This window comes from Lepidochelys kempii, chromosome 18, assembly GCF_965140265.1.
Source record: "Lepidochelys kempii isolate rLepKem1 chromosome 18, rLepKem1.hap2, whole genome shotgun sequence".
NCBI classification, from domain to species: Eukaryota; Metazoa; Chordata; order Testudines; family Cheloniidae; genus Lepidochelys; species Lepidochelys kempii.
In genome coordinates this window covers 4,358,289-4,381,263 of record NC_133273.1, presented here as the reverse complement: position 1 = coordinate 4,381,263, position 22,975 = coordinate 4,358,289, and the positions used below count along the sequence as shown (strand labels likewise).

The window sequence follows — 22,975 nt, the reverse complement described above, 5'->3', positions numbered from 1 at the left end:
CCCAGGGTGACGCATCCATGATAAGGGACAAGGAGGGCTGTGGGCTGTGAAAAGGGACTCCTTTGCATATCACCAGGGGATCCAGCCCCCAGTGGAGGGAGGCCAGGATCCGCTCTGGGACGGTGGCCACCAAGTTCAGGCTCTCTCGACCTGGGCGATAGACTGATGCCAGCCTGGCTTGTAATGGGCGGAGTTGAAGTCTGGCATGCCTAGTCATGTATGTGCAGGAAGTCATGTGTCCGAGAAGACTCAAGCACCTTCTTGCCGATGAGGTTGGGAAGCTCTGAAGGCTCCGGACAAGGGCCACTATAGCCTGGAAACGAGCGTCCGGCAGGAACATAAGAATATAAGAACGGCCACATTGGGTCAGACCAAAGGTCCATCCAGCCCAGCATCCTGTCTACTGACAGTGGCCAATCCCAGGTGCCCCAGAGGGAGTGAACCTAACAGGTAATGATCTAGTGATCTCTCTCCTGCCATCCATCTCCACCCTCTGACAAACAGAGGCGAGGGACACCATTCCTTACCCATCCTGGCTAATAGCCATTAATGGAATTAACATTCATGAATTTATCCAGTTCTCTTTTAAATCCTGTTATATTCGTAGCCTTCACAATCTCCTCAGTCAAGGAGTTCCACAGGTTGACTGTGCGCTGAGTGAAGAAGAACTTCCTTTTATTTGTAAAAAGAAAAGGAGTACTTGTGGCACCTTAGAGACTAACCAATTTATTTGAGCATGAGCTTTCGTGAGCCATTAATTTCATTTTATGGCTCCTACTTCTTAAATTATGGGAACACATAAATAACTTTTCCTTATTCCCTTTCTCCACACCACTCATGATTTTATATACCTCTATCATATCCCCCCTTAGTCTCCTCTTTTCCAAGCTGAAAAGTCCTAGCCTCTTTAATCTCTCCTCATATGGGACCTGTTCCAAACCCCTAATCATTTTAGTTGCCCTTTTCTGAACCTTTTCTAATGCCAGTATATCTTTTTTGAGATGAGGGGACCACATCTGTATGCACTATTCAAGATGTGGGCATACCATGGATTTATATAAGGGCAATAAGATATTCTCTGTCTTATTCTCTATCCCTTTTTTAAAGATTCCTAACATCCCGTTTGCTTTTTTGACTGCTGCTGCACACTGCGTGGATGTCTTCAGAGAACTATCTACGATGAATCCAAGAACTTTCTCCTGATTAGTTGAAGCTAAATTAGCCCCCATCATATTGTATGTATAATTGGGGTTATTTTTTCCAATGTGCATTACTTTACATTTATCAACATTAAATTTCATTTGCCTTTTTGTCGCCCAATCACCTAGTTTTGAGATATCTTTTTGAAGTTTTTCACAGTCTGCTTTGGTCTTAACTATCTTGAGCAGTTTAGTATCAACTGCAAATGCCACCTCACTGTTTACCCCTTTCTCCAGATCATTTATGAATAGGTTGAATAGGATTGGTCCTAGGACTGACCCTTGGGGAACACCACTAGTTACCCCTCTCCATTCTGAAAATTTACCATTTATTCCTACCCTTTGTTCCCTGTCTTTTAACCAGTTGTCAAGCCATGAAAGGATCTTCCCTCTTATCCTATGACAACTTAATTCACGTAAGAGCCTTTGGTGAGGGACCTTGTCAAAGGCTTTCTGGAAATCTAAGTACACTATGTCCACTGGATCCCCCTCGTCCACATGTTTATTGACCCCCTCAAAGAACTCTAATCGATTAGTAAGACATGATCTCCCTTTACAGAAACCATGTTGACTTTTGCACAACAATTTATGTTCTTCTATGTGTCTGACAATTTTATTCTTTACTATTGTTTCAACTAATTTGCCCGGTACTGACGTTAGACTTACTGGTCTGTAATTGCTAGGATCACCCCTAGAGCCCTTCTTAAATGTTACATTAGCTATCTTCCAGGCATTGGGTACAGAAGCTGATTTAAAGGACAGGTTACAAACCATCATTAATTGTTCCTCATTTTCACATCTGAGTTCTTTCAGAACTCTTGGGTGAATGCCATCTGGTCCTGGTGACTTGCTACTGTTAAGTTTCTCAATTAATTCCAAAACCTCCTCTGGTGACACTTCGATCTGTGACAATTCCTCAGATTTGTCACCTACAAAAGACGGCTCAGGTTTGGGAATCTCCCTAACATCTTCAGCTGTGAAGACTGAAGCAAAGAATTAATTTAGTTTCTCTGCAATGACTTTTTCGTCTTTAGGTGCTCCTTTTGTATCGCGATCGTCCAGGGGCCTCACTGGTTGTTTAGCAGGCTTCCTGCTTCTGATATACTTAAAAAACATTTTGTTATTACCTTTTGAGTTTTTGGCTAGTTGTTCTTCAAACTCCTTTTTGGCTTTTCTTATTACATTTTTACCTTTTATTTGGCAGTGTTTTTGCTCCTTTCTATTTACCTCACTAGGATTTGACTTCCACTTTTTAAAAGATTACTTTTTATCTCTCACTGCTTCTTTTACATGGTTGTTAAGCCACGGTGGCTCTTTTTTAGTTCTTTTACTGTGTTTTTTAATTTGGGGTATACATTTAAGTTGGGCCTCTATTATGGTGTCTTTGAAAAGTGTCCATGCAGCTTGCAGGGATTTCACTCTAGTCACTGTACCTTTTAATTTCTGTTTAACTAAGCTCCTCATTTTTGCATAGTTCCCCTTTCTGAAATTAAATACCATAGTGTTGGGCTGTTGAGGTGTTCTTCCCACCACAGGAATGTTAAATGTTATTATATTATGGTCACTATTTCCAAGCGGTCCTGTTATAGTTACCTCTTGGACCAGATCCTGCGCTCTACTTTGGACTAGATCGAGAGTTGCCTCTCCCCTTGTGGATTCCTGTACCAGCTGCTCCCTTAGCATTTCATCGTCACTATCACTGTCCTGGGCAGGTGGTCGATAATAGATCCCTACTGTTACATTCTTATTAGAGCATGGAATTACGATCCATAGAGATTCTGTGGAACATGTGGATTCATTTAAGATTTTTATTTCTTTTGATTCTACATTTTCTTTCACCTATAGTGCCACTCCTCGCCCCCCACGTACGACCTGTTCTGTCCTTCCAATATATTTTGTTCCCTGGAATGATTGTGCCCCATTGATTGTCCTCACTCCACCAGGTTTCTGTGATGCCTATTATGTCAATATCCTCCTTTAACACGAGGCACTCTAGTTCACCCATCTTATTATTTAGACTTCTAGCATTTGTGTACAAGCACTTTAAAAACTTGTCACGGTTTATTTGTCTGCCCTTTTCTGATGTGTCAGATTCTTCATGTGAATGTTTCTCGTCTGATCTGGCCCATATTTTGTCCTCTTTCCTCCTCTCTTCCTGACTAAAACCTGGAGAATCTCTATCACTAGACTCTCCTCTAAGAGAAGTCTCTGTCCGATCCAGGTGTGCCTCTGCAGCGATCGGCTTTCCTCATCTCTTAGTTTAAAAACTGCTCTGCAACCTTTTTAATGTTTAGTGCCAGCAGCCTGGATCCTTCCTGTATAGGCTGCCCCTAACCCCAAAATTTCCTCAGTTCCTAACAAATCTAAACCCCTCCTCGCTACACCATCGTCTCATCCACGCATTGAGACTCTGAAGCTCTGCCTGCCCACCTGGCCCTGCGCCTGGAACTGGAAGCATTTCTGAGAATGCCACCATGGAGGTCCTGGATTTCAGTCTCTTTCCTAGCAGCCTAAATTTGACCTCCAGGACGTCTCTCCTACCCTTCCCTATGTCATTGGTACCTACATGTACCACGACCCCTGGCTCCTCCCCAGCATTACACATAAGTCTATCTAGATGCCTCGAGAGATCCGCAACCTTCACACCAGGCAGGCAAGTCACCATACGGTTCTCCCTGTCATCACAAACCCAGCTATCTATGTTTCTAATGATCGACTCTCCCATTACTAACACCTGCCTTTTCCTAATGACTGGAGTTCCCTCGCCCGGAGAGGTAACCTCAGTGCGAGAGGATACCCCAGCATCATCTGGAAGGAGGGTCCCAACTATGGGAAAGTTTCTCTCTGTTTCGGTTGACTGCTTGTAATGGGGCGGCGGCCGCATTCCCATGCCAGATTGGGCTACAGCAGGCTAGACCGGCTGCGCACCGCGGCAGCCAATCAGGGAGGGCCTGTTAGAGAGCCAATCAGGGCTGAGCAGGAGGCAGTCAATCAGGGCCAGGCTAGGCCCTATATAAAGGCTGCCCAGGCAAGACGCAGTCAGTCTCTCCCAGACCTTCAAAGGGGAAGGTTTGTCTCCTGAGCGAGGAGACCAGCACCTGGGACACCGCAGTGCTGGGGAGGCTCGAGGGAGCAGAAGGGAACTCCAGCCTGGTACCTGCCAGGCTGCAGGCCCTGATAGAAGGACCCACAAGGTGCAAAGGGGCCAAAGGGAAGCGAAGGAGGGCAGGGAGGCTGCTGCCAGAGGGTCCCTGGGCCGGGACCCAGAGTAGGGGGTGGGCCTGGGTCCCCCCCCTTCCCCCTTGTATTACACCCGGCCGTTAGAAGTGGCCATAGCGGACTGCACCCGACCCCTGACAGAAGGGGGTTAGACTTTGTGGGTGTGGTTGGCCACTGTGGCTGGGGCGAAGCAGAAAGACTGCTGTTAACCCCCCCTGGAAGGGGGTGAAGGTGGACTAGGGGGCACTGCCGGAGGGCAGTGTCCTGAAGAGGACGCCGCGAGAAGGGAGCAACGCGGGTCCAGACGCCAACAGAGGGCGAGAGATGGACGGGACACCACTAGCGGAGGGCGCTCCACATGGACTGAGCTAATTCCCAGAGTTACCAACAAGAGGCGCTATGGTGGTGAGCCCCAACCCCGTCACACTGCTCTCCTCTGGGCCTTTCATCCTCCTTAACAGCGCAGGGGCTGTCTGACCAGAGGTGGGACAAATCTACAGTGTCCTGGAAAGCCTCATCAACACACCTCTCTGCCTCCCTTAGCTCCTCCAGTTCTGCCACCCTGGCCTCCAAAGCCCGTACACAGTCTCTGAGGGCCAGGAGCTCCTTGCACCGAATGCACACATACGCCACCCGCCCACAGGGCAGGTAATCATACATGCTACACTGAGCGCAATAAACAGGATATCCCCCACTCGGCTGCTGGGCTTCTGCCTGCATTTTCTCCTACCGTTACCTAGGTTAATGATAGGGTTTTTGTTTAAATCAAGAAGTTTTGATTATAGTTTAAAGGTTTTAAAGAATGGCAAATGTACCTTGCACCCTTCCCAACTCCCTCTCGAAACTCCGTTAGTGGCCCCCGTTTGCAAAGCTCCCTGGTCGCTTGCTCACTGCTTTATAAAGCCCTGGCCTCCTTGATAGCCCCGCCCCCTGACTAAGGCTCAGCCAATGAACAGAGGCTTCTAGATTTCAAACCCTGTTTAGAAGCTCACAGCTTCCAACTGCCGGCTCATGTTTGCATGGAGTACAGAACCGCCCCGATTGGGTTGCCACTTTGAGAAGGAGGCGTAACCGACTAAACGTGTCTGGGACCAAGCGGAAGTAGGACTGCACCTGTTCTCTGATGAGCCCCTGGATAAGCCAGTCGTCGAGGTAAAGGTATACCTGCATCTGCCGTCGACCAAGGAAGGCCGCCTCGACTGCCATACATTTAGTGAACACTCGGGGGGGTGGAGGGGGTGGGGGGAGACCAAAGGGGAGGGCCATGAACTGATAGCGTTCACAGTTGACCACAAAGTGGAGGGAGTGTCTGTCTGTTGGATGAATCGCTATGTGGAAATACACATCCTTCATGTCAAGGGTGGCGTACCAGTCTCCAGGATCCAGGGAAGGTATAATGGTGCCCAAGGAGACCATGCGGAACTTCAACTTTACCATGAACTTGTTGAGTCCACGCAGGTCCACAATGGGCCAAAGCCTGCCCTTTGCCTTGGGGATTAGGAAATATCGGGAGTAGAACCCCCTGCCCCTTAGCTCCCACGGAACCTCCTTGATCGCCCCAATGGCGAGGAGCGTCTGAACCTTCTGAATAAGGAGTTGCTCATGAGAAGGGTCCCTGACGAGGGATGGGGAAGGAGGGTGGGGAGGAAGAAAATTGGAGAGAGTATCCCCCTTCGACCGTGCAGAGGACCCAGTGGTCTGTGGTTATGTGAGACCAAGCACTGTGGAAACAGGATAAACGATTCAAGAAAGGTGGGGTAGGATCCTGAACGAGGTCCAATACATCGTCCTCGGGTGTCTCTTCAAAAGGCCTGTTTTGAGCCCGATGAGGGCTTGGACGGGCCCTGGCCTTGTCCAGACTGGTGGTTGGAGGGCTTCCTTCTGTCATAACACCCCTGCCTCCTATAGAAATCCTGCCTCGGCCAAGGAAGAGGATAGGAGCCTTGTTGCGGCTGCTGGGGTTTGAAGGATTTCCGCTGGGTAGCAGGTGTGCGCATGCCCAGGGACTTCATTATCGCCCTTGAGTCCTTAAGGCTTTGTGCCTTGAATCTGTCTTTTCCAAAAACAGGCCCTCTCCATCAAAGGGGAGGTCCTGCAGTGTTTGCTGAAGTTCCGGTGGCAGGCCGGAGGCTTGCAGCCCGGAGATAGGCCTCACTGCGATCCCTAAGGACAAAGTACATGCGGTGGAGTCAGCAGCGTCCAGCGAGGCCTCCAACGAGGTCCGTGCCACTGTTTTGCCCTCTTCCACTAAAGCCTCAAACTCCTCTCTGGACTCAGGAGGTACTAACTCCTTAAACTTCAGCACAGAGTTCCAGGAGTTAAAATTGTAACGGCTCAGGAGCGCCTGCTGATTAGCGATCCTGAGCTGAAGTCTCCCCGAGGAATAAACTTTGCGCCCAAACAAATCAAGGAGCTTAGCATCCTTTGATTGGGGCTGCTGGCCATGCCATTCTTTTTCGTTCACTGATGCCACCCCAAGCGAAGCGGGCTGTGGGTGTGTGAACAGATAATCCTATCCCTTCGAGGGGACAAAGCAGCCGCACAGCCAGGCGGAGGGAGCAGGGGGAGTGACCCAGAGAAAAGGGTGCCACGGGGCGCGTTTACTCCCCTGGCGGCGCTCCGGGTCTTCGGCGGCGGGGCCTTCAGTGCTGCCGAAGACGCCTGGAGCGAGTGGGGGTGGCCGCCGGGGGAGTAAACGCACCGCAGCGGGTGGTGCCTTTTCTCTGGGTCGCTCCCCCTGCTCCCTCCGCAGGGGGAAATTTAAAAGGCACCAAGACATTGACGAGGCGCCACTTGCGCTCAGAGGGGGAGCGGCCACTGTCCCGCTCCCCCCAGCTACGCCACTGGGACAAAGTATTTCCGCTCCACTCCCTTAGCGGTTGGGGGAATGGATGCAGGAGTTTGCCAGAGTGTTCTGGCGGTGGTTTGGGTGGTCCGAATAAGGGGTAGGGCCACCCTTGATGGAGCTTCGGCAGACGGAATATCTACCGCAGGGTCCTCCACCTCTACCACCTCCTCCGCCTGCAGGTTCATATTCTGTGCCACCCTGTGCAGGAGGTCTTGGTGGGCATGGAGGTCTATCGGAGGGGGACCCGAGACTGCAGTGCCTGCCACCGCCTCGTCGGGGAGGAGGAGGAGGCGGCCACGGGGGAGAAGAGGGTCATCTAGGGCCTCTTGCGGAGCTGGGCCCAGCTGTCCTGTGTCAGCGACCTCAGTGCCCGGACCAGGAACTGGTGTCGGAGGAGGTCCTGAAGCGGGGAGAGAAGCTACCACAGTCTCCATGCCCCCTGGCAGTAGCCTCTGGCACTCGTGGCTCGGATGGGGCTGATCGAGAAGCCCAGAAGGAGCACCCTGGGCCTGGTGGTACACCCAGAGTGTCCAGAATAGGCATTGAGTGGGCCCTTGAGCGAGACCCTGCTCCTGCCAATGCCCAGCCCCTGACTCCAGGTGGCTACGGTCCAAATGGCGGCATTCCGAGAAACGTGACCCCGCCTCTGATCCCGAAGAATGAGAAGTGGAATGTGAGGGCCATGGTGGTGCTGAGCGGATCTGCGCCGAGGCACGCTGATGAGGCGATTGGGAGTGGTGTCACAACGCTGGGGGGCAATGCCGGGACCTGGACCGGTATCTGGAACGGCACCTGGATCTGGACCTGGGCCAAGATGATGACCGGCGTCGAGAGCAGTCTCGGGTCCGGGATCTGCTCCTGGATGGCAGCCAGCGGGCAGACCGGTGGCGTGACCGGGACCGGTGCCAGGAGTCGGAGCGGTGCTGCAGGTACAACCGGCGCTGCAAGGGAAAGTGGTGCCGGGACTGTGAGTGGCGTCGGGAGCGGGAAAAGTGCCAAGAACGGGATTGGTGCCGCGGCTTGACCAACGGTGCTGAGGGGTGGATTAGGGCCAGCTTGCCCCGGGATGGTGCCGCACGTAAAGGCACCGGTGCCTTGGCATGAGGCTGAGGGGATGCCGATGCCTTCATGGCAATAAGATCCCTTGCAGCCGCAAAGGTATCCGGGGTGGACGGCAACTGGACCTCAACCACGCCAGGGGCACCGGACTCAACGGTTCTCCCCTGGGGGCCGGAGTCAATGGTGCCGAAGCCGTAGATTGTGCCCCTAGATGCTCCCCTGCGGGATGCGTCTCCGCAGGTGGTTCCAGGGAAGCTAGAGGTGGGTCAGCCTCTTCCAGCTTCCGGTGCCGCTTCTGGCCAGGAGAATGGGAGCATCGGCTGGGCCGATGATGTTGGTTGCGGTGCCGGGGAGCGTTGGTGCCGCAGGTCTCTGTCAGAGTCCAACCGCAGTGCAAGTCCTACCGCTACCGCCAGGGCGCTGCACACCGAGGTGCTCAGTGCCGGATCTTGGAGCACCACAGGAGGCTGAGGGCTAAGAGCCGCCTCCATGAAGAGCTGCTTTAAACAAAAGTCCCGCTCCTTCTTAGTCCAGGGACTAAACCCTTCACAGATCCTGCACTTCTCTGCTTGATGAGACTCCCCCAGACACTTCATGGGGGTCGCCCATTGGCATGGGATTAGAGCAGGAACCGCAGGGCTTAAATCCCGGAGCCTTGGGCATGAGCCCAAGAGAAAAATCAGGGACCCCCCAACCCCACTAACACTAACAACTATAACTATCTAACTATAACTATTAACTAAACTATGAGGTATATGCTAGGGAGAGTGGAGAGCAGTGAAGCAGGACTCCACAGTTCCAATGACTGTCATGGGCAGTAAGAAGGAACTGAGGAGGCACTGGGTCGGCTGGAGTATATATCGAGCGCCATGAAGGTGCCACTCCAGGGGGCTCCACAGCTAACCCACCAGATGTTGCTAGGGTAAAGAATTCTCCAATGGCCAAGCACACAGCGCACTCACACCTAATTGGAATTGATATGAGCAAGCACTCGAAGAAGAACCCTAAGTTTTAGCACCACCTGTGGGGCACAAGAGTAACAGTGAAATAACTGGTTTCAGAGTAGCAGCCGTGTTAGTCTGTATTCACAAAAAGAAAAGGAGGACTTGTGGCACCTTAGAGACTAACCAATTTATTTGAGCATAAGCTTTCGTGAGCTACAGCTCACTTCATCGGATGCAACAGAATCCGGTGACATTAATTTGCACCATGTACTCCTGAGCTTGGCGAAGAAAACTATAACAATTGAGGAATGTTATCCATCAGTATTACACTTAGTGATTTAAATGTGAGCTTAGATGGCACAGACCAGCTGTCTTCTGGTTTCATTCAAATTATTTTATTATCTATTATCGTATCTCTTAAAAAGAGCTGTGCATGCATGGGCCAAGGGATAAAGATTTTGAAACTCCACTGTGTATGTAGCTGACAGTGCATCTTTAGTCTTGTACGATTATGTTATCACTTAAACTACCACCCATAAATCATGTGGAGCTGGAAAATGTATTTCTGGAGTTTTACTTCTGTGTACCATGTGCTTTTATATAATTGTTTTATTACTGTTTTTTCCCCACAGCATGACTAAAACACATCTCTGAATAAAAGAAAGGGTGGAGCACGTGTTTGGAAAACAACAATTCACAGCTTTCTTCTCCCCATACACTGACTAGTCTCACTATTAGTAAGTAGACAAACTGCCTGTATGGTTTTACTTATAATACCTTGTGCTTGGACGTGGCAACATCTTACTTAGCAGCTGGCATTCAGAGAAGCCAATGCTCCTGATGTCCTAGAAAGAGAACCAGAAAAATAAACAGATCCAAGGTAGGAAGGATGCTCTAGGCAATCAATGCTTGCAAGTGCGTCATTCACAAACTAGAGAGACAAAGAAGGTTTTAATATAACATTTATAGAGAGAACACGAGGAATCACAGACACAGAGAAGTCCAAAGAGATGAAACACCTCAAGGGGACATATGTTGTGTGTGTGTTGGTGGGGTGTGAGGGATGTTATTTATAGGATGGGTTTTTTCCTAACAACAACAGTTCAATGCAAGGGCATGAGCCAGAGGTGGGCAAACTACGGCCTGCAGGCCACATCCGGCCCGCAGGACCGTCCTGCCCGGCCCTTGAGCTTCCGGCTGGGGAGACTAGCCTCTGGTCCCTCCCCTGCTGTCCCTCCTCCCCCGCAGCCTCAGCTCGCCATGCTGCCTGCACTCTGGGCAGCAGGGCTGCGAGCACCCCGCCCTGACATAGCTATGCTGGCAAAACCGCCAATGAAGGCACTACTGTGCCAACTTCTGTCAACCGGGCTAACCGTCTGGGGAGGTGGTGTAGCTGTGTCGGCAGAAAAACTCTTCTGTCAGCCTGTTCTGCATCTACACTAGGGGGCTATGCTGATATAGGCTCTATAGTGTAGACATGGCTCAGATATATTGAGGCCCTTAGGCTGTGATTTTCAAAGGTCTCTAAGGGAGTTAAGCACTCAATTCCTATTTAATTTAAACTTTGAAAATCCCAGTCAAATAAATGGCTTGATTCTCAGAGGTCCTGAGTCCATGCAAGGGGAAATGGGAGTGCTCAGCACCTTTGCAAATCAGGACACCTCTTCAGATGCCGAGGTAGGGATTTAGGCTCCCATGTTTGACACTTTGGGGTCATTTGTGTAAAATATCTAAAATTACCCACTTTTAAAAAAATTTTCCTGGTTCCCGACCTTACACGTCACTGGGATATTTTTAATGACTGAAAAACAAAAAAGAACAAAGGTAAGAAAAAGTGATACCTTTGTCACGATGACAGGTGGCCTAATAACACAACAGACATGGGCACTGGCTGTGTCAGCAGACTGGAAATGAACCACAAAGCCTTGCACATCTAGACCACTGGCTCCAATTCAGCTAATCAAGAGTGACATTACCAGCCAATCTCTGGAGGGTGTCATTTATGAAATGAGTTTGTGGGACTCAGTCCAATGCCTAGGGAACTGGGCCACTAACAATACACCTCCCCTTCTGGCAGTGGGTACTACTCACTTTTGAAAGTCTGGTCCTGTACGGACATATGTACCAAAAATTCCTGTGGAGTCTAGAAGAGGTTCTTCCAGGTTAAAGCTGAGGTACATTGGTAGGAACTAGGGAGCAATTCCTCAGATGTGCCCATTTTTGGAGAAAAGCAGCACATCTCACCTCTAAGTTGTGGGTGTGGATGTTCCTCAGAGTGCGCTCCAGAATGCCAACCTGACCGGAAAGCTGCAGGGTGCTTTCCTGGAGTCGCTTGTTTTCTTCATCCAGGAACTGCACTCTGAGAAGGTCACACAGAAAGGGCACAGTTTATTTTCTGCACATGAATCTTCACCCTAACCATTTTCTGTTTTCAAAGGGGCATTTCCTCTCAATCTCTCTGCTGAGAAACTCAAACAACCCTTTAAACCCTTCAAACATATTGCCCCTGCAGTTTTACACCGAGTCACGTTCCATGCAGCAGCAGAGGCAGGGCCATTTCAAAGCAGCTATTCCCGTGTAGTGGCCTGAGTACATCCTTTAGGCATGAAGAGCAGCTGCCTGCCTCATCACTGCGCTACCCTAGTTGTATCCATGCACAGAACGAGGATTTCATTGGAGTGACGCTGCACAGAATGGGAGAAAAGGGCTAACTTTGAACTCTGGCCCAGGAGCGCTCTCTGTAACAGCATTAATGGCTACCTGTTCTGGATTGTGGAAATGATCCATTTGTTGTTCCGTCCAATTTCTTCCTGTTCATTAAGCTGCTGTAAGAGTTCTCTTTTCTCTTGGAGCAAATTCTCATTCTCCGTGGTGATCTGTCTGATCAATGCATGTTCCTGTGGTTAAGAAAACAGGATGAAACAATAAGCTTTGATATAGCACTTTTCATCCACAGATCTCGAAGTGCTGTGTAAAGGAGGTCACCATCCAGGGTCTGATTATAAAATATGTATTGTCTTTGATGTTATGTGGCCTGGAAAGGGCTGTGTAGTTGCACCTGTCCAATGGCATTTCAGATGGACAGGTGGAAAGAATGTTTGACACCATCAGAAGCAGACGTGAGACAATCCCACACATGTCCCAGTCATAGAGTTCTCCCCAAGGCACCTGTGTTTTTGCAGAAAAGGGCAAATTAATTCAGAAAACCTCAGTCTCAGTAAGTAATACTGGGTATTCCAGGAACTTCTACTGTGGCCAGGCAACAGTGAGTTACTGGGCAGCACCAGTCACAGTAAAATCACCACTGCCCTCCTCTGGTAGGCCCACCGCAAGAGAAGGGTTCTCTGCACATGGGCAGTTTGGGTTTGTTAAATAATAGGGAATTGCATTTCCTTAAAATAAAGGATTTCTAATACACAAAATACATCAGTTAATGCGACAGGCCAAATCTGTTCCTGGTGCAACCGCAATGTGCTCAGTGGAGACAGGAACACCAGAAACTAGGGTGACCTGTATGTTAAGAGAATTTGTAAATGGAACCTCATCTGAGGTATGTTTCCTAAGGTGGGCACCTCAGGCTAACTGAAGGCACAAGAGGCACCCCAGAGGAGCAGGTAGGAGTGGGAAGAGAAAGCTGCTCAGCCTACATCTGTCCCACCTCACTAAAACAATCCTTAGACATCACTCACCCCTACTACTTCAGCAGCCCCTCATGTGCTCAGCTGTGCATGGGGCTGCAAGCTTTGGCTGATGCTCTGCTCTTGCGGCACTATACTCAACTGAAAGAGTGCATGCAGCCCTGCCCAAATGAGCCCTGAGCCCTCTCAAGCCGCACTTGGCCTGCTGGGGAAATGGGCAATGGGGAAGAATTCTAAAGCACAAAAAAAGAATAAAAGGAGAATAGAGACAGAAAAGATGGAGAAAAACGGTGGAAAGAAAGCAAGATGATGACAACTGTATTAGGGTATGGCATGATACGGTAGGGGTCACCAACCTGCCAAGCCACTGACTGGGGCTCCTCCAAAACCAGACAGGGAACCACTGATCTATGGTACCCAGGAAGCCTCTGTCTCCTAAGCACTGAGATATGCTTGTCTCTCTCCATTGCTCAGGCTTACACAAGCATAGCTTGATTAGCCTGATTTTCACCTCCCCGACTTTATCCACACTGAACCGATCTGTCTGACGTTTCGTGTTGGATTGTATGCCTGCGTAGCGCTTTTCTGGAAAGTTTGAGGCAAATGCAGCAGCAAAAAGCTTGGAAGGCAGGAGCAGGGCTTAATTTGTGCCCCTGGCACCTCTCGGCTTGGCAGGTCATAGTCCCGGCACCTCTGGGCCTGCCATGTCGGTTATGGATGTAAAGAAATTGCTTGAACCCTGGCACCTATTTCATTACAAGTTAAGCACTGGGCTGGGTGGTTCAAACACGAGGTGACTTCGCTTCCCAAACACTGTCCTTTTGTGGGCTCATCATAACGCCGAACAAGCTTGGTCTAGACAATCCCTTTGTGTGAACCTGTTTGCCTCGGTGAGGACTGGAGCCTATGTCTAGTTTGGGGGGGCAAGTTATTCACAGAGGTTTATATAGTATGGGCTCTGCTGACCTCTTAGCTGCCCATGCTGGCTCCCAGATTCCTGAACCGCACATGAGCACAATGCCTGACATGAGCTAAGCCTCCATCCGAACAGTTGGGCCATGCAAAGTTCCTAAGGCATGCATGCCAGTGACCCTGCTAGGGCAGCTTCCGTTTTGGGACCCTCCTGGAGCAGCGGCCCCACAGTGGAAATCTCTGTCATCTGCTTCCTCACCTTTCCCGTCTGGCTCCTGGACAGCACAATTTCACTTTCAAGCTGTTTAATCCTCACATCTCTTTGCTTCACTTCATGAACAAATGTCTCCTTGGCTCTGCGGAGCTTGGCTTTATGGCGGAGTTGCCGCTCATTGTGTTTCCTGAGAAGGTAGATGTGTAAATAGCAGCCTATTAAAATGCTTGACTGCTTTTTTACACGAAGAACAATACACTAGATGCCTAGCACTTGCTCAGATTGCCACATGGAATCTGTACAATCCTGGGAGGGGTGAGAGGAAGAAGAATAGTACCCAGGCAGAACAATACAGCCAGTGGATCTGCTGTGGGGTCAATGTAGCCAGTCCAAATACTGAGTGACCAGCCTAACTGACTGATACTGTCGTTTCTCTGAAATGGTTCCAAGTTCCCCCATTCTGGTAAAAAAAGCCAGCCTTTGAATGTGCCCCAGAAACGGTACCAACCTCTGGGCCCAGTTCAGAGCCCTATGATCTCTGTTAGCACAGACAGAAGCCTGCTGGCCTCGGGAACCGCACCCTAAGGTGGGGTGCATGATTGTTGAGAGATGAGCCCACAAACTTTTCATCTTCCTATTGACCACGAATCCAAAATCACAAACCACAGTAACAAGGCCCTTGTCTCTCTACCTAACGTCTGGGTCTGCCCATCTTGGTTTTTGTTTGTTTTTAAATAAGCTACTACTTCAACCAATCAGAAACCAGTTTCTGAAGCAGGGCCCACGCTTTCCACAAGTTGGCTCCTAGAAGGGTCCTATCCAATCCTTCCCCAGGAGACTAGGAGAAACAGAAATCCCACCCTGTCTAGTTTTAATAAACCTGGAATGAACCTTCAACCACTTCGATCTCCCCTTTCCCAGCTTTGGTTCTGAAGATGCCAGGCTCAGTTCCTCCTTATGCGACCTTGGTCTTACTTACAATCCCTGAAACCTGTGGAGTGACACTGGCAGAACACTGGGGTAATGCGGCAGTGAACTCTGCGCTCTGCATTCACCCCTCCATTCCCAGGATAATCAGTCAGAGCTTCTCCTTCCTTGCTGCTTAAAATCTTCATCAATTTATTCACTTATTGGTGCAGACTGAACTCCAGAAACATGCCCACATACAGACTGTAAGTGCCCTGACAACCAGCTGCTGGAAAATAACCACCCAACATCACAACACAATACAGTAAATCAGCTTACAGCCAAGAAATCAAATCAGCAGAACATCCCCCATCCCACACTTCCCCAAATGCCCTGTCAAGTAGATGGGCTTTTGCAGGGGAATTAGGCCATTTTGGATGTAATGAGGCAAAGCAGATTGCCTCTTGGAGAACGGCGTACTGGTAACTCTCTCTCTTTAATGCCAGCGGGGTCTCTGCTGAGAACAGCCGTGGCAGGGTGGCCCAGAGAGGCATCTCTCAGGAAAGCAGGACACAAGCCAGTGTAGTGTAGGCTGTATAGGTCAAAACTAGTACGTTCAACTCCACCTGGAAACCATCAGGCAGACAATTGCAGATGCTCAGGAAGAAACAGGGGAAGGAGTAAAAACATGACAGAAGTGCATTTGTTCCCGCCGAAAAAAACCCGACATTTTGGAAACAATTCAAAATTTTTGTTTCAAAAAGTTTTTCAAAAAAATCAAAAAATTTCAACCAAAATCAAATATCTCCAATATTGTGAACTTGTTTGAAACTGGAATGTTTTGTGAGTCTGATTCAAATCTGATTGTAAAGGCCTTTTCCGTCAAAAAACGTTTAGATTGGGGGGGGCAAACTTTTTGGCCTGAGGGGCACATCGGGTTTCTGAAATTGTATGGAGGGCCAGTTAAGGGAGGCTGTGCCTCCCCAAAGAACCAGGCTTGGCCTGGCCCCCGCCCCCTATCTGACCCCCAGGTTCCCTGACAGCCCACCCCAGGACCCCTGCCCCATCCATCCCACCCTGTCCCCTGATGGCCCCCCGGACCTCCCGCCCCTGACTGCCCCCCGCCACACCATCCAACCCCTCCTCTCATTCCTGACGGTCCCCTGTCCCCCGGGACCCTTGCCCCATCCAACCACCCCTTCTCCCTGACTGCCCCCTGCCGCCCCATCCAACCCCCACTCTCTTTCCTGACTGCCCCCCTGGGACCCCTACCCCCATTCAACCCCCCGATCCCTGCCCTCTGACTGCCCCGCCCCCTATCCACACCCCTGCCCCCTGACCACCACCCCAAACTCCCCTGCCCTCTAGCCAACCCTTCCTGCTCCCTGCCCCCTTACCGCGCTGCCTGGAGCACCGGTGGCTGGCAGCACTGCAGACGCACCGCCCAGAGCATCAGGACAGGCAGCCGTGCTGCCTGGCTGGAGCCAGTCGCACCACTGCGCAGCACAGAGCACCGGGTCAGGCTGGGCAGATTGCACCGGTGGCACAGTGAGCTGAGGCTGCGGGAGAGGGGGCACAGCAGGGGAGGGGCTGGGGGACAGCCTCCCAGACCAGGAGCTCAGGTGCAGGGCAGGAGGGTCCCGCGGGCTGGATGTGGCCCGCGGGCTGTAGTTTGCCCACCTCTGGTTTAGATGAAAAATGTCTAAAGAGCTCTACAGCCAGTGAAGGTCCTGCAGCACCAGTGATGTGTGCGCCTGCTGAGACCCCACCTGACTACGTGGTGCCTGTCACCTGCACCACCCTCAGCTCCTGAATGGAAGAACACAGAATGAAGTAGCTGCAGAAGTGGGACATTTACTCCACCTGATTCTGTCTGAAGATGTCAGCTGAAAGCAGATCTTAGTGCTGACTGTATTTTACACGGGAGACCAAAGTTTACGCTATAAGCCACTCCACTGTCACACAGTGCAGCTGCGGTGCAACCTCATTCCTCCGTGGCCCTGCTGCTTTGGTAACTACCTGACGTAGATGTCGAGCTGCTTCAGGAGATGATGATATTCCTCGTGGAGGGTTTCCTTCTCCTGCTGCAACAGCGATAGCTGCTCTGAAAGGTTCTGACTGGTTTTTTGACAATGGAGATGCTGAAAAACAGATGCATGTTTTAGAATTTATCTTTAAAAAAATGCAGGGACGGAAAACGTTCTTTCAATCCTTGTGCTCCCGGCTCTGGCCTCAACAGCTTCTTTGTCATAAAGCCTCGTTTTTGCCCCAGTAACCAGACAATGGAACAATCAGATCTAGTCTATCCTGCTCTTGCCACTCCAATGAAACTGCCCTCGCTACGGCCACAGGAGGAGTCTGCCTCTTCCTAGCTAAGTTGGAAGAATGTGGCTCTCCCTGTTGCTCCTGGCGGGGACACAGAGAGAAGGGACACAGCTCCCAGGTGTATTGTCTCCTACCCGGATTGCTGTGCAAAAGCCCCCATGCTCTGAAAGCAAAGGGGCTGCCTTCTCCTGTTCCATCATCCTGCCCCCACCTAACCCTCCCATGGAGCTCTCCAGGAGGCAGTAGCTAGGTTAATGGAAGCACTCTTCCATTTGCCTAGCCATGTCTACACCAGGGGTTAGGCCATTCTCACTACAGTGCTCAGGGCATGACTTTTTCACAGCTAAGTGGAGCTAATTTTTAAGTGTAGACCAGGCCTTAACCAGATGGGTGAGATGGTGTTGTGGAGGGGAGCACAGAGAGCTCCCTCTGTTTTCACATCACCCATATTCTAATCCAGACCCCTAAGAGATCCTGAACACTTGGAATCCCTGTTGAAATCAGTGAGAGCTGCAGGAGCTCAGAACCTCTCAGGATTTGACCCTGTGTTGTCAATTTCTGGGCATGGGCCCTGCAACTCCACTGCTCCAAGACTGAGCCGTCTGGCTCCAGCACCTCTGTTCTCACTGTGGCTCTTCAGTGGGTCCAAATGAGCATTGGCCCCTGGTAGAGACTTCACTGGGGAGCAAGACAACCAGCAGGGATTTATAGGAAAGCAGGACAACCTATTCAGAACAAACCAACATTTACCAGTCAACTAGAATACCACTAGAACACGGTACTAAAGGGTCCTTAGGTTAGTGTGGAAAAGCAAAACTTAACTGAGAGCCCTTGCTGGCAGAATTACCTGCCCCTGCTGTCCACAGCCTCCTGGATTTCATCTCTCTCTGCTTGTTTCCCCTGTACCCTGGGTAGCTGCAATCTTCTATCCCAGTCTGCTCCTCCCAAGTCCCTTGTTCCTAGTTGCAGCCGTGCTGTGTTCACACGTCCTGCTTCCTACAGCTCCCAGCCATTAAAAGTTAATGTCCAGTCTTTGGTCCTCCATTGTATCTCCCAAGGCAAGTTCATCCGTAAGGGGACAGTTCTTGATAGTTCATTCATACCAACCCAGGCAAGCCCACATGACACCAACATCCCCATCCCTTATTCGCTTGAAATTAACTGCTTCACACCCAGTGGGTAGCAATACAAATTGAGTGGGGATACGGAGTCACACATAGTCAAGTTGCAGTGGGGAAGGTTTAGATTGGATATTGGGAAAAACTTTTTCACTAAGAGGGTGGTGAAACACTGGAATGCGTTACCTAGGGAGGTGGTAGAATCTCCTTCCTTAGAGATTTTTAAGGTCAGGCTTGACAAAGCCCTGGCTGGGATGATTTAACTGGGAATTGGTCCTGCTTTGAGCAGGGGGTTGGACTAGATGACCTTCTGGGGTCCCTTCCAACCCTGATATTCTATGATTCTATGATATCTTTCATAACAATGTAACATACATTTCCACATTCTCCACAGCAGCATTATCAGCTGATAGGAAAGTACTGACTCTTACCTTGATGGTCTGTATTGAAGTTAGTTATTAGAACAGCAGCATCATTTATGCCACCAACCTGTCCCCTTCCCAAGCAGCCAACCCCAGAGCAGCAATGTCTAACTTACCTCATTTGATGCTGTTTTTTTTTCATCCTCTAATATATGCAGTTGTGCCTCCTGCTGCTGAAACCTGACCTGCAGCTCAGCATGAGTCTTGGCCAGCAAAGTCTCAGTCTCGTGTGAGTGTCTGAGCTGTTGCTGCAGCTCCTCTGCATGCTGATCCAGGAGCTTCCTAAAAGCATGTCATGGCAATGAGGCAACAATGGACAACCGCTGATAAGAAGTCAAGTTGACAGGGTTTCAGAGTTACTCTGGGCCTGGTTCACACAGAGATTTTGTATCAGAATAAGTAGTTATACCAATACAATCCCTAGTTGGAACCCAGTTATATTGGTATAAAGGCGCCTTATACCAGCATAGTTTATTGTCCTTTCCACATGGGAATAAGCTTTACTGGTATAAGCACCTTTATTCTGGTATAACTGCATCCACACTGGGGGAGCTGTACCCTTTAAACTACACTGGTATAGTTAAAGAGATACAATTTTTGGGTGTAGACAAGCCCAGTTACAAATGCAAAGCCCCCTCTGAAGATCATTAGTCATTAGAACTGTGAATCAGAAAGACAATGAAATCATAATGAGCTAAGAATACTGTGACCTAGGGACCCATTGATGCCAACTGGCAGAGGGGGTCATAGGGTTTTACAGGGATCCCCTGGGTCTGATATCTGCATAACAGTTCATTGAAGGGTGGCATGTGAGATCTCTATCGAGAGCCAGTAGCTCATTGGTCATCATAACCAGTGTGAAATGTATGGATGGATAATATTTAAGAATTTATGTATCTATCCTGAAAATTATACTCTTAAGTAGGGGCTGTCAATTAATAGCAGTTAACTCATGCGATTAATTAAAAAAATTAATCTCGATTAAACATATTAATTGTGATTAATCACAGCTTTAATCACACTGTTAAACAATAATAGGATACCAATGGAAATTTATTAAATATTTTTGGATGTTTTTCTACATTTTCAAATATATTGATTTCAATTACAACATAGAATACAAAGTGCACAGTGCTCACTTTATATTATTATTTTTATTACAAATGTTCGCACTGTAAAAATGATAACAGAAAGAGTATTTTTCAATTAACCTCATACAAGTACATAGTGCAATCTCTTTATTGTGAAAGTGCAACTTGCAAATGTAGATTTTTTAATTAAATAACTGCACTCAAAAACAAAACAAACAATGTAAAACTTTAGAGCCTACAAGTCCACTCAGTCCTACTTCTTGTTCAGCCAATGGCTAAGACAAACAAGTTTGTTTACATTTACGGGGGATAATGCTGCCCACTTCTTATTTACAATGTCACCTTAAAGTGAGAAAAAGGCATTTGCATGGCACTTTTGTAGCTGGCATTGCAAGATATTTATGTGCCAGATATGCTAAACATTTGTATGCCCCTTCATGCTTCAGCCACCATTCCAGAGGACATGCTTCCATGCTGATGACGCTTGTTAAAAAATAATGCATTAATTAAATGTGTGACTGACCTTCTTGGGGGAGAATTGTATGTTTCTTGCTCTGTTTAACCCACATTCTGCCATATATTTCATGTTATAGCAGTCTTGGATGATGACTTAGCACATGTTCTTTTTAAGAACACTTTCTCTGCAGATTTGACAAAATGTGAGTTTTCTAAAGATAGCTATAGCACTTGACCCAAGGTTTAAGAATCTGAAGTGCCTTCCAAAATCAGAGAGGGATGAGATGTGGCTCATGCTTTCAGAAGTCTTAAAAGAGCAACACTCTGATGCAGAAACTACAGAACCCGAACCACCAAAAAAGAAAATCAACTGTTTGCTGGTGGCATCTGACTCCAATGATGAAAATGAACATGCATTGGTTTCCACAGTTTTGGATCATTATCGAGCAGAACCTGTCATCAGCATGGACGCATGTCCTGTGGAATGGTGGCTGAAGCATGAAGGGACATATGAACCTTTTGTGCAGCTGGCACATAAATATCTTGCAACACTGGGTACAACAGTGCCATGCGAACACCTTTTTTGACTTTCAGGTGACATTGTAAACAAGAAGCTGGCGGCATTATCTCCCATAAGTTCAACTTTCATGATAAAGAGATTGCACTACAGTACTTGTAATGGGGGAATTGAAAAATATAATTTATTTTGTTTTTTAAAGTGTATATCTGTAATAAAAAATAAATATAAAGTGAGCACTGTACACTTTGTATTCTCTGCTGTAATTGAAATCAATATATTTGAAAATATCCAAAAATATTTAAATAAATGGTATTCGAATTTTAACAGTGCGATCAATCGTGTGATTAATCGCAATTTATTTTTTAATTGTGCGATTAATAGCAATTGATTTTTTTACTCGCTTGACAGCCCAACTCTTAAGGTCTTGGAGTTAAGAAAAATCACCAGGAGGTGATATACGTTGGAAATGTTCCTTCCAGGCAGGAGGTAACAGAGACCTCTCTCCCTATCCGGTGATTTGTGTGTTCTGCTTTACGCCTCACTGTGTGCCTATTTGCATACTGAGCCACAGGCAAAAGAAGAGAGCAAGTCTACAAAATGAAACCAACAGCAGGGGGTGAGTTGTTTATGAATAAAGACAAAGGATGGGATTGGTATATCTTGGGGGCCTAAGAAACACATGGAATCCGTCATCTCAGAGACAAGCTGACAGTGTGTCTGTCTCATGAAAGGGTCACAGGCAACCTGGCTGTAAAGTGCTGCTGAGAAATACTTGGTTAGACAGAAGAGTATCTAGTTAATTAAGTCTAGGGCAGGCTCTAGCATGTGTGCTGGGATTTTATTTTATATGTAACCATTTGTTTCAATTCTTCCACTTGTGACCACCTGAATATCTCTGTTAAATAAACGTATATTTTATTTCACTCTGTACATATGCAAGTGCTGTGTGTTAAGCAGAGTGGTGATCAGAGGTGCCTGGTAAGCTAGGTGTCAAGGTTCCTTCCCCACTCTGAACTCTAGGGTACAGATGTGGGGACCTGCACGAAAGACCCCCTAAGCTTATTCTTACCAGCTTAGGTTAAAAACTTCCCCAAGGTACAAACTTTGCCTTGTCCTTGAACCCTGTGCTGCCACCACCAAGCGTTTTAAACAAAGAACAGGGAAAGAGCCCACTTGGAGATGTCTTCCCCCAAAATATCCCCCCAAGCCCTACACCCCCTTTCCTGGGGAAGGTTTGATAAGAATCCTCACCAATTGGCACAGGTGAACACAGACCCAAACCCTTGGATCTTAAGAACAATGAAAAAGCAATCAGGTTCTTAAAAGAAGAATTTTACTTAAAGAAAAGGTAAAAGAATCACCTCTGTAAAATCAGGATGGTAAATACCTTACAGGGTAATCAGATTCAAAACATAGAGAATCCCTCTAGGCAAAACCTTAAGTTACAAAAAGACACATAAACAGGAATATACATTCCATCCAGCACAGCTTATTTTACCAGCCATTAAACAAAAGGAAATCTAACGCATTTCTAGCTAGATTACTTACTAACTTAACAGAAGTTGTAAGTCTGCGTTCCTGATCTGTTCCCAGCAAAAGCATCACACAGACACACAAACCCTTTGTTCCCCCCCTCCAGATTTGAAAGTATCTTGTCCCCTCATTGGTCATTTTGGGTCAGGTGCCAGCGAGGTTATCTTAGCTTCTTAACCCTTTACAGGTGAAAGGGTTTTGCCTCTGGCTAGGAGGGATTTTACAGCACTGTATACAGAAAGGTGGTTACCCTTCCCTTTATATTTATGACACTAGGGTATGTTGTTTCTTTGGAAGCAGCCAACCTATGAATATTCTGAGGGTCCAGTGGACGGACACATCAGGGAGATGCTTGGAGGACTCAGGGTTTGGAGTGTACGTATTGCTAACCTGTAGAGAGACAGCAGGACCTGCAAGGCCCAAAGGGAACGCCGTGTGTTGCCCATGGCTGATGGAGTTGGGGCGCTGAACCTAGCAGACAAAGACAGGGCTTCCCCACGGCAAGGACAGAGGGGAGCGAGGTGCCTCCCAAACTTGGGTAACCCCAGGAAGCGTCACAAATGCTAACTGC

The 22,975-nt window shown here is 48.5% G+C and overlaps 1 protein-coding gene across 4 annotated transcripts in view; it reads right to left on the bottom strand.

Moving 5' to 3' along the window:
- CCDC30 (coiled-coil domain containing 30) overlaps positions 1 to 22,975 on the bottom strand; it is a 137,857-nt gene that overhangs the window by 4,605 nt on the left and 110,277 nt on the right. For 3 of the 4 annotated variants that reach the window (XM_073316525.1, XM_073316527.1, XM_073316526.1), the window contains 6 exons: positions 18,921 to 19,086; positions 16,959 to 17,080; positions 14,079 to 14,220; positions 12,030 to 12,166; positions 11,514 to 11,628; positions 10,047 to 10,114 (listed from right to left, as the gene is read on the bottom strand). In XM_073316525.1, coding sequence (XP_073172626.1) covers positions 10,047 to 10,114; positions 11,514 to 11,628; positions 12,030 to 12,166; positions 14,079 to 14,220; positions 16,959 to 17,080; positions 18,921 to 19,086 — 750 coding nt within the window. Of the gene's footprint in view, positions 1 to 10,046; positions 10,115 to 11,513; positions 11,629 to 12,029; positions 12,167 to 14,078; positions 14,221 to 16,958; positions 17,081 to 18,920; positions 19,087 to 22,975 lie in introns of those variants that run through there. The other variant, XM_073316528.1, reaches the window with a different exon arrangement.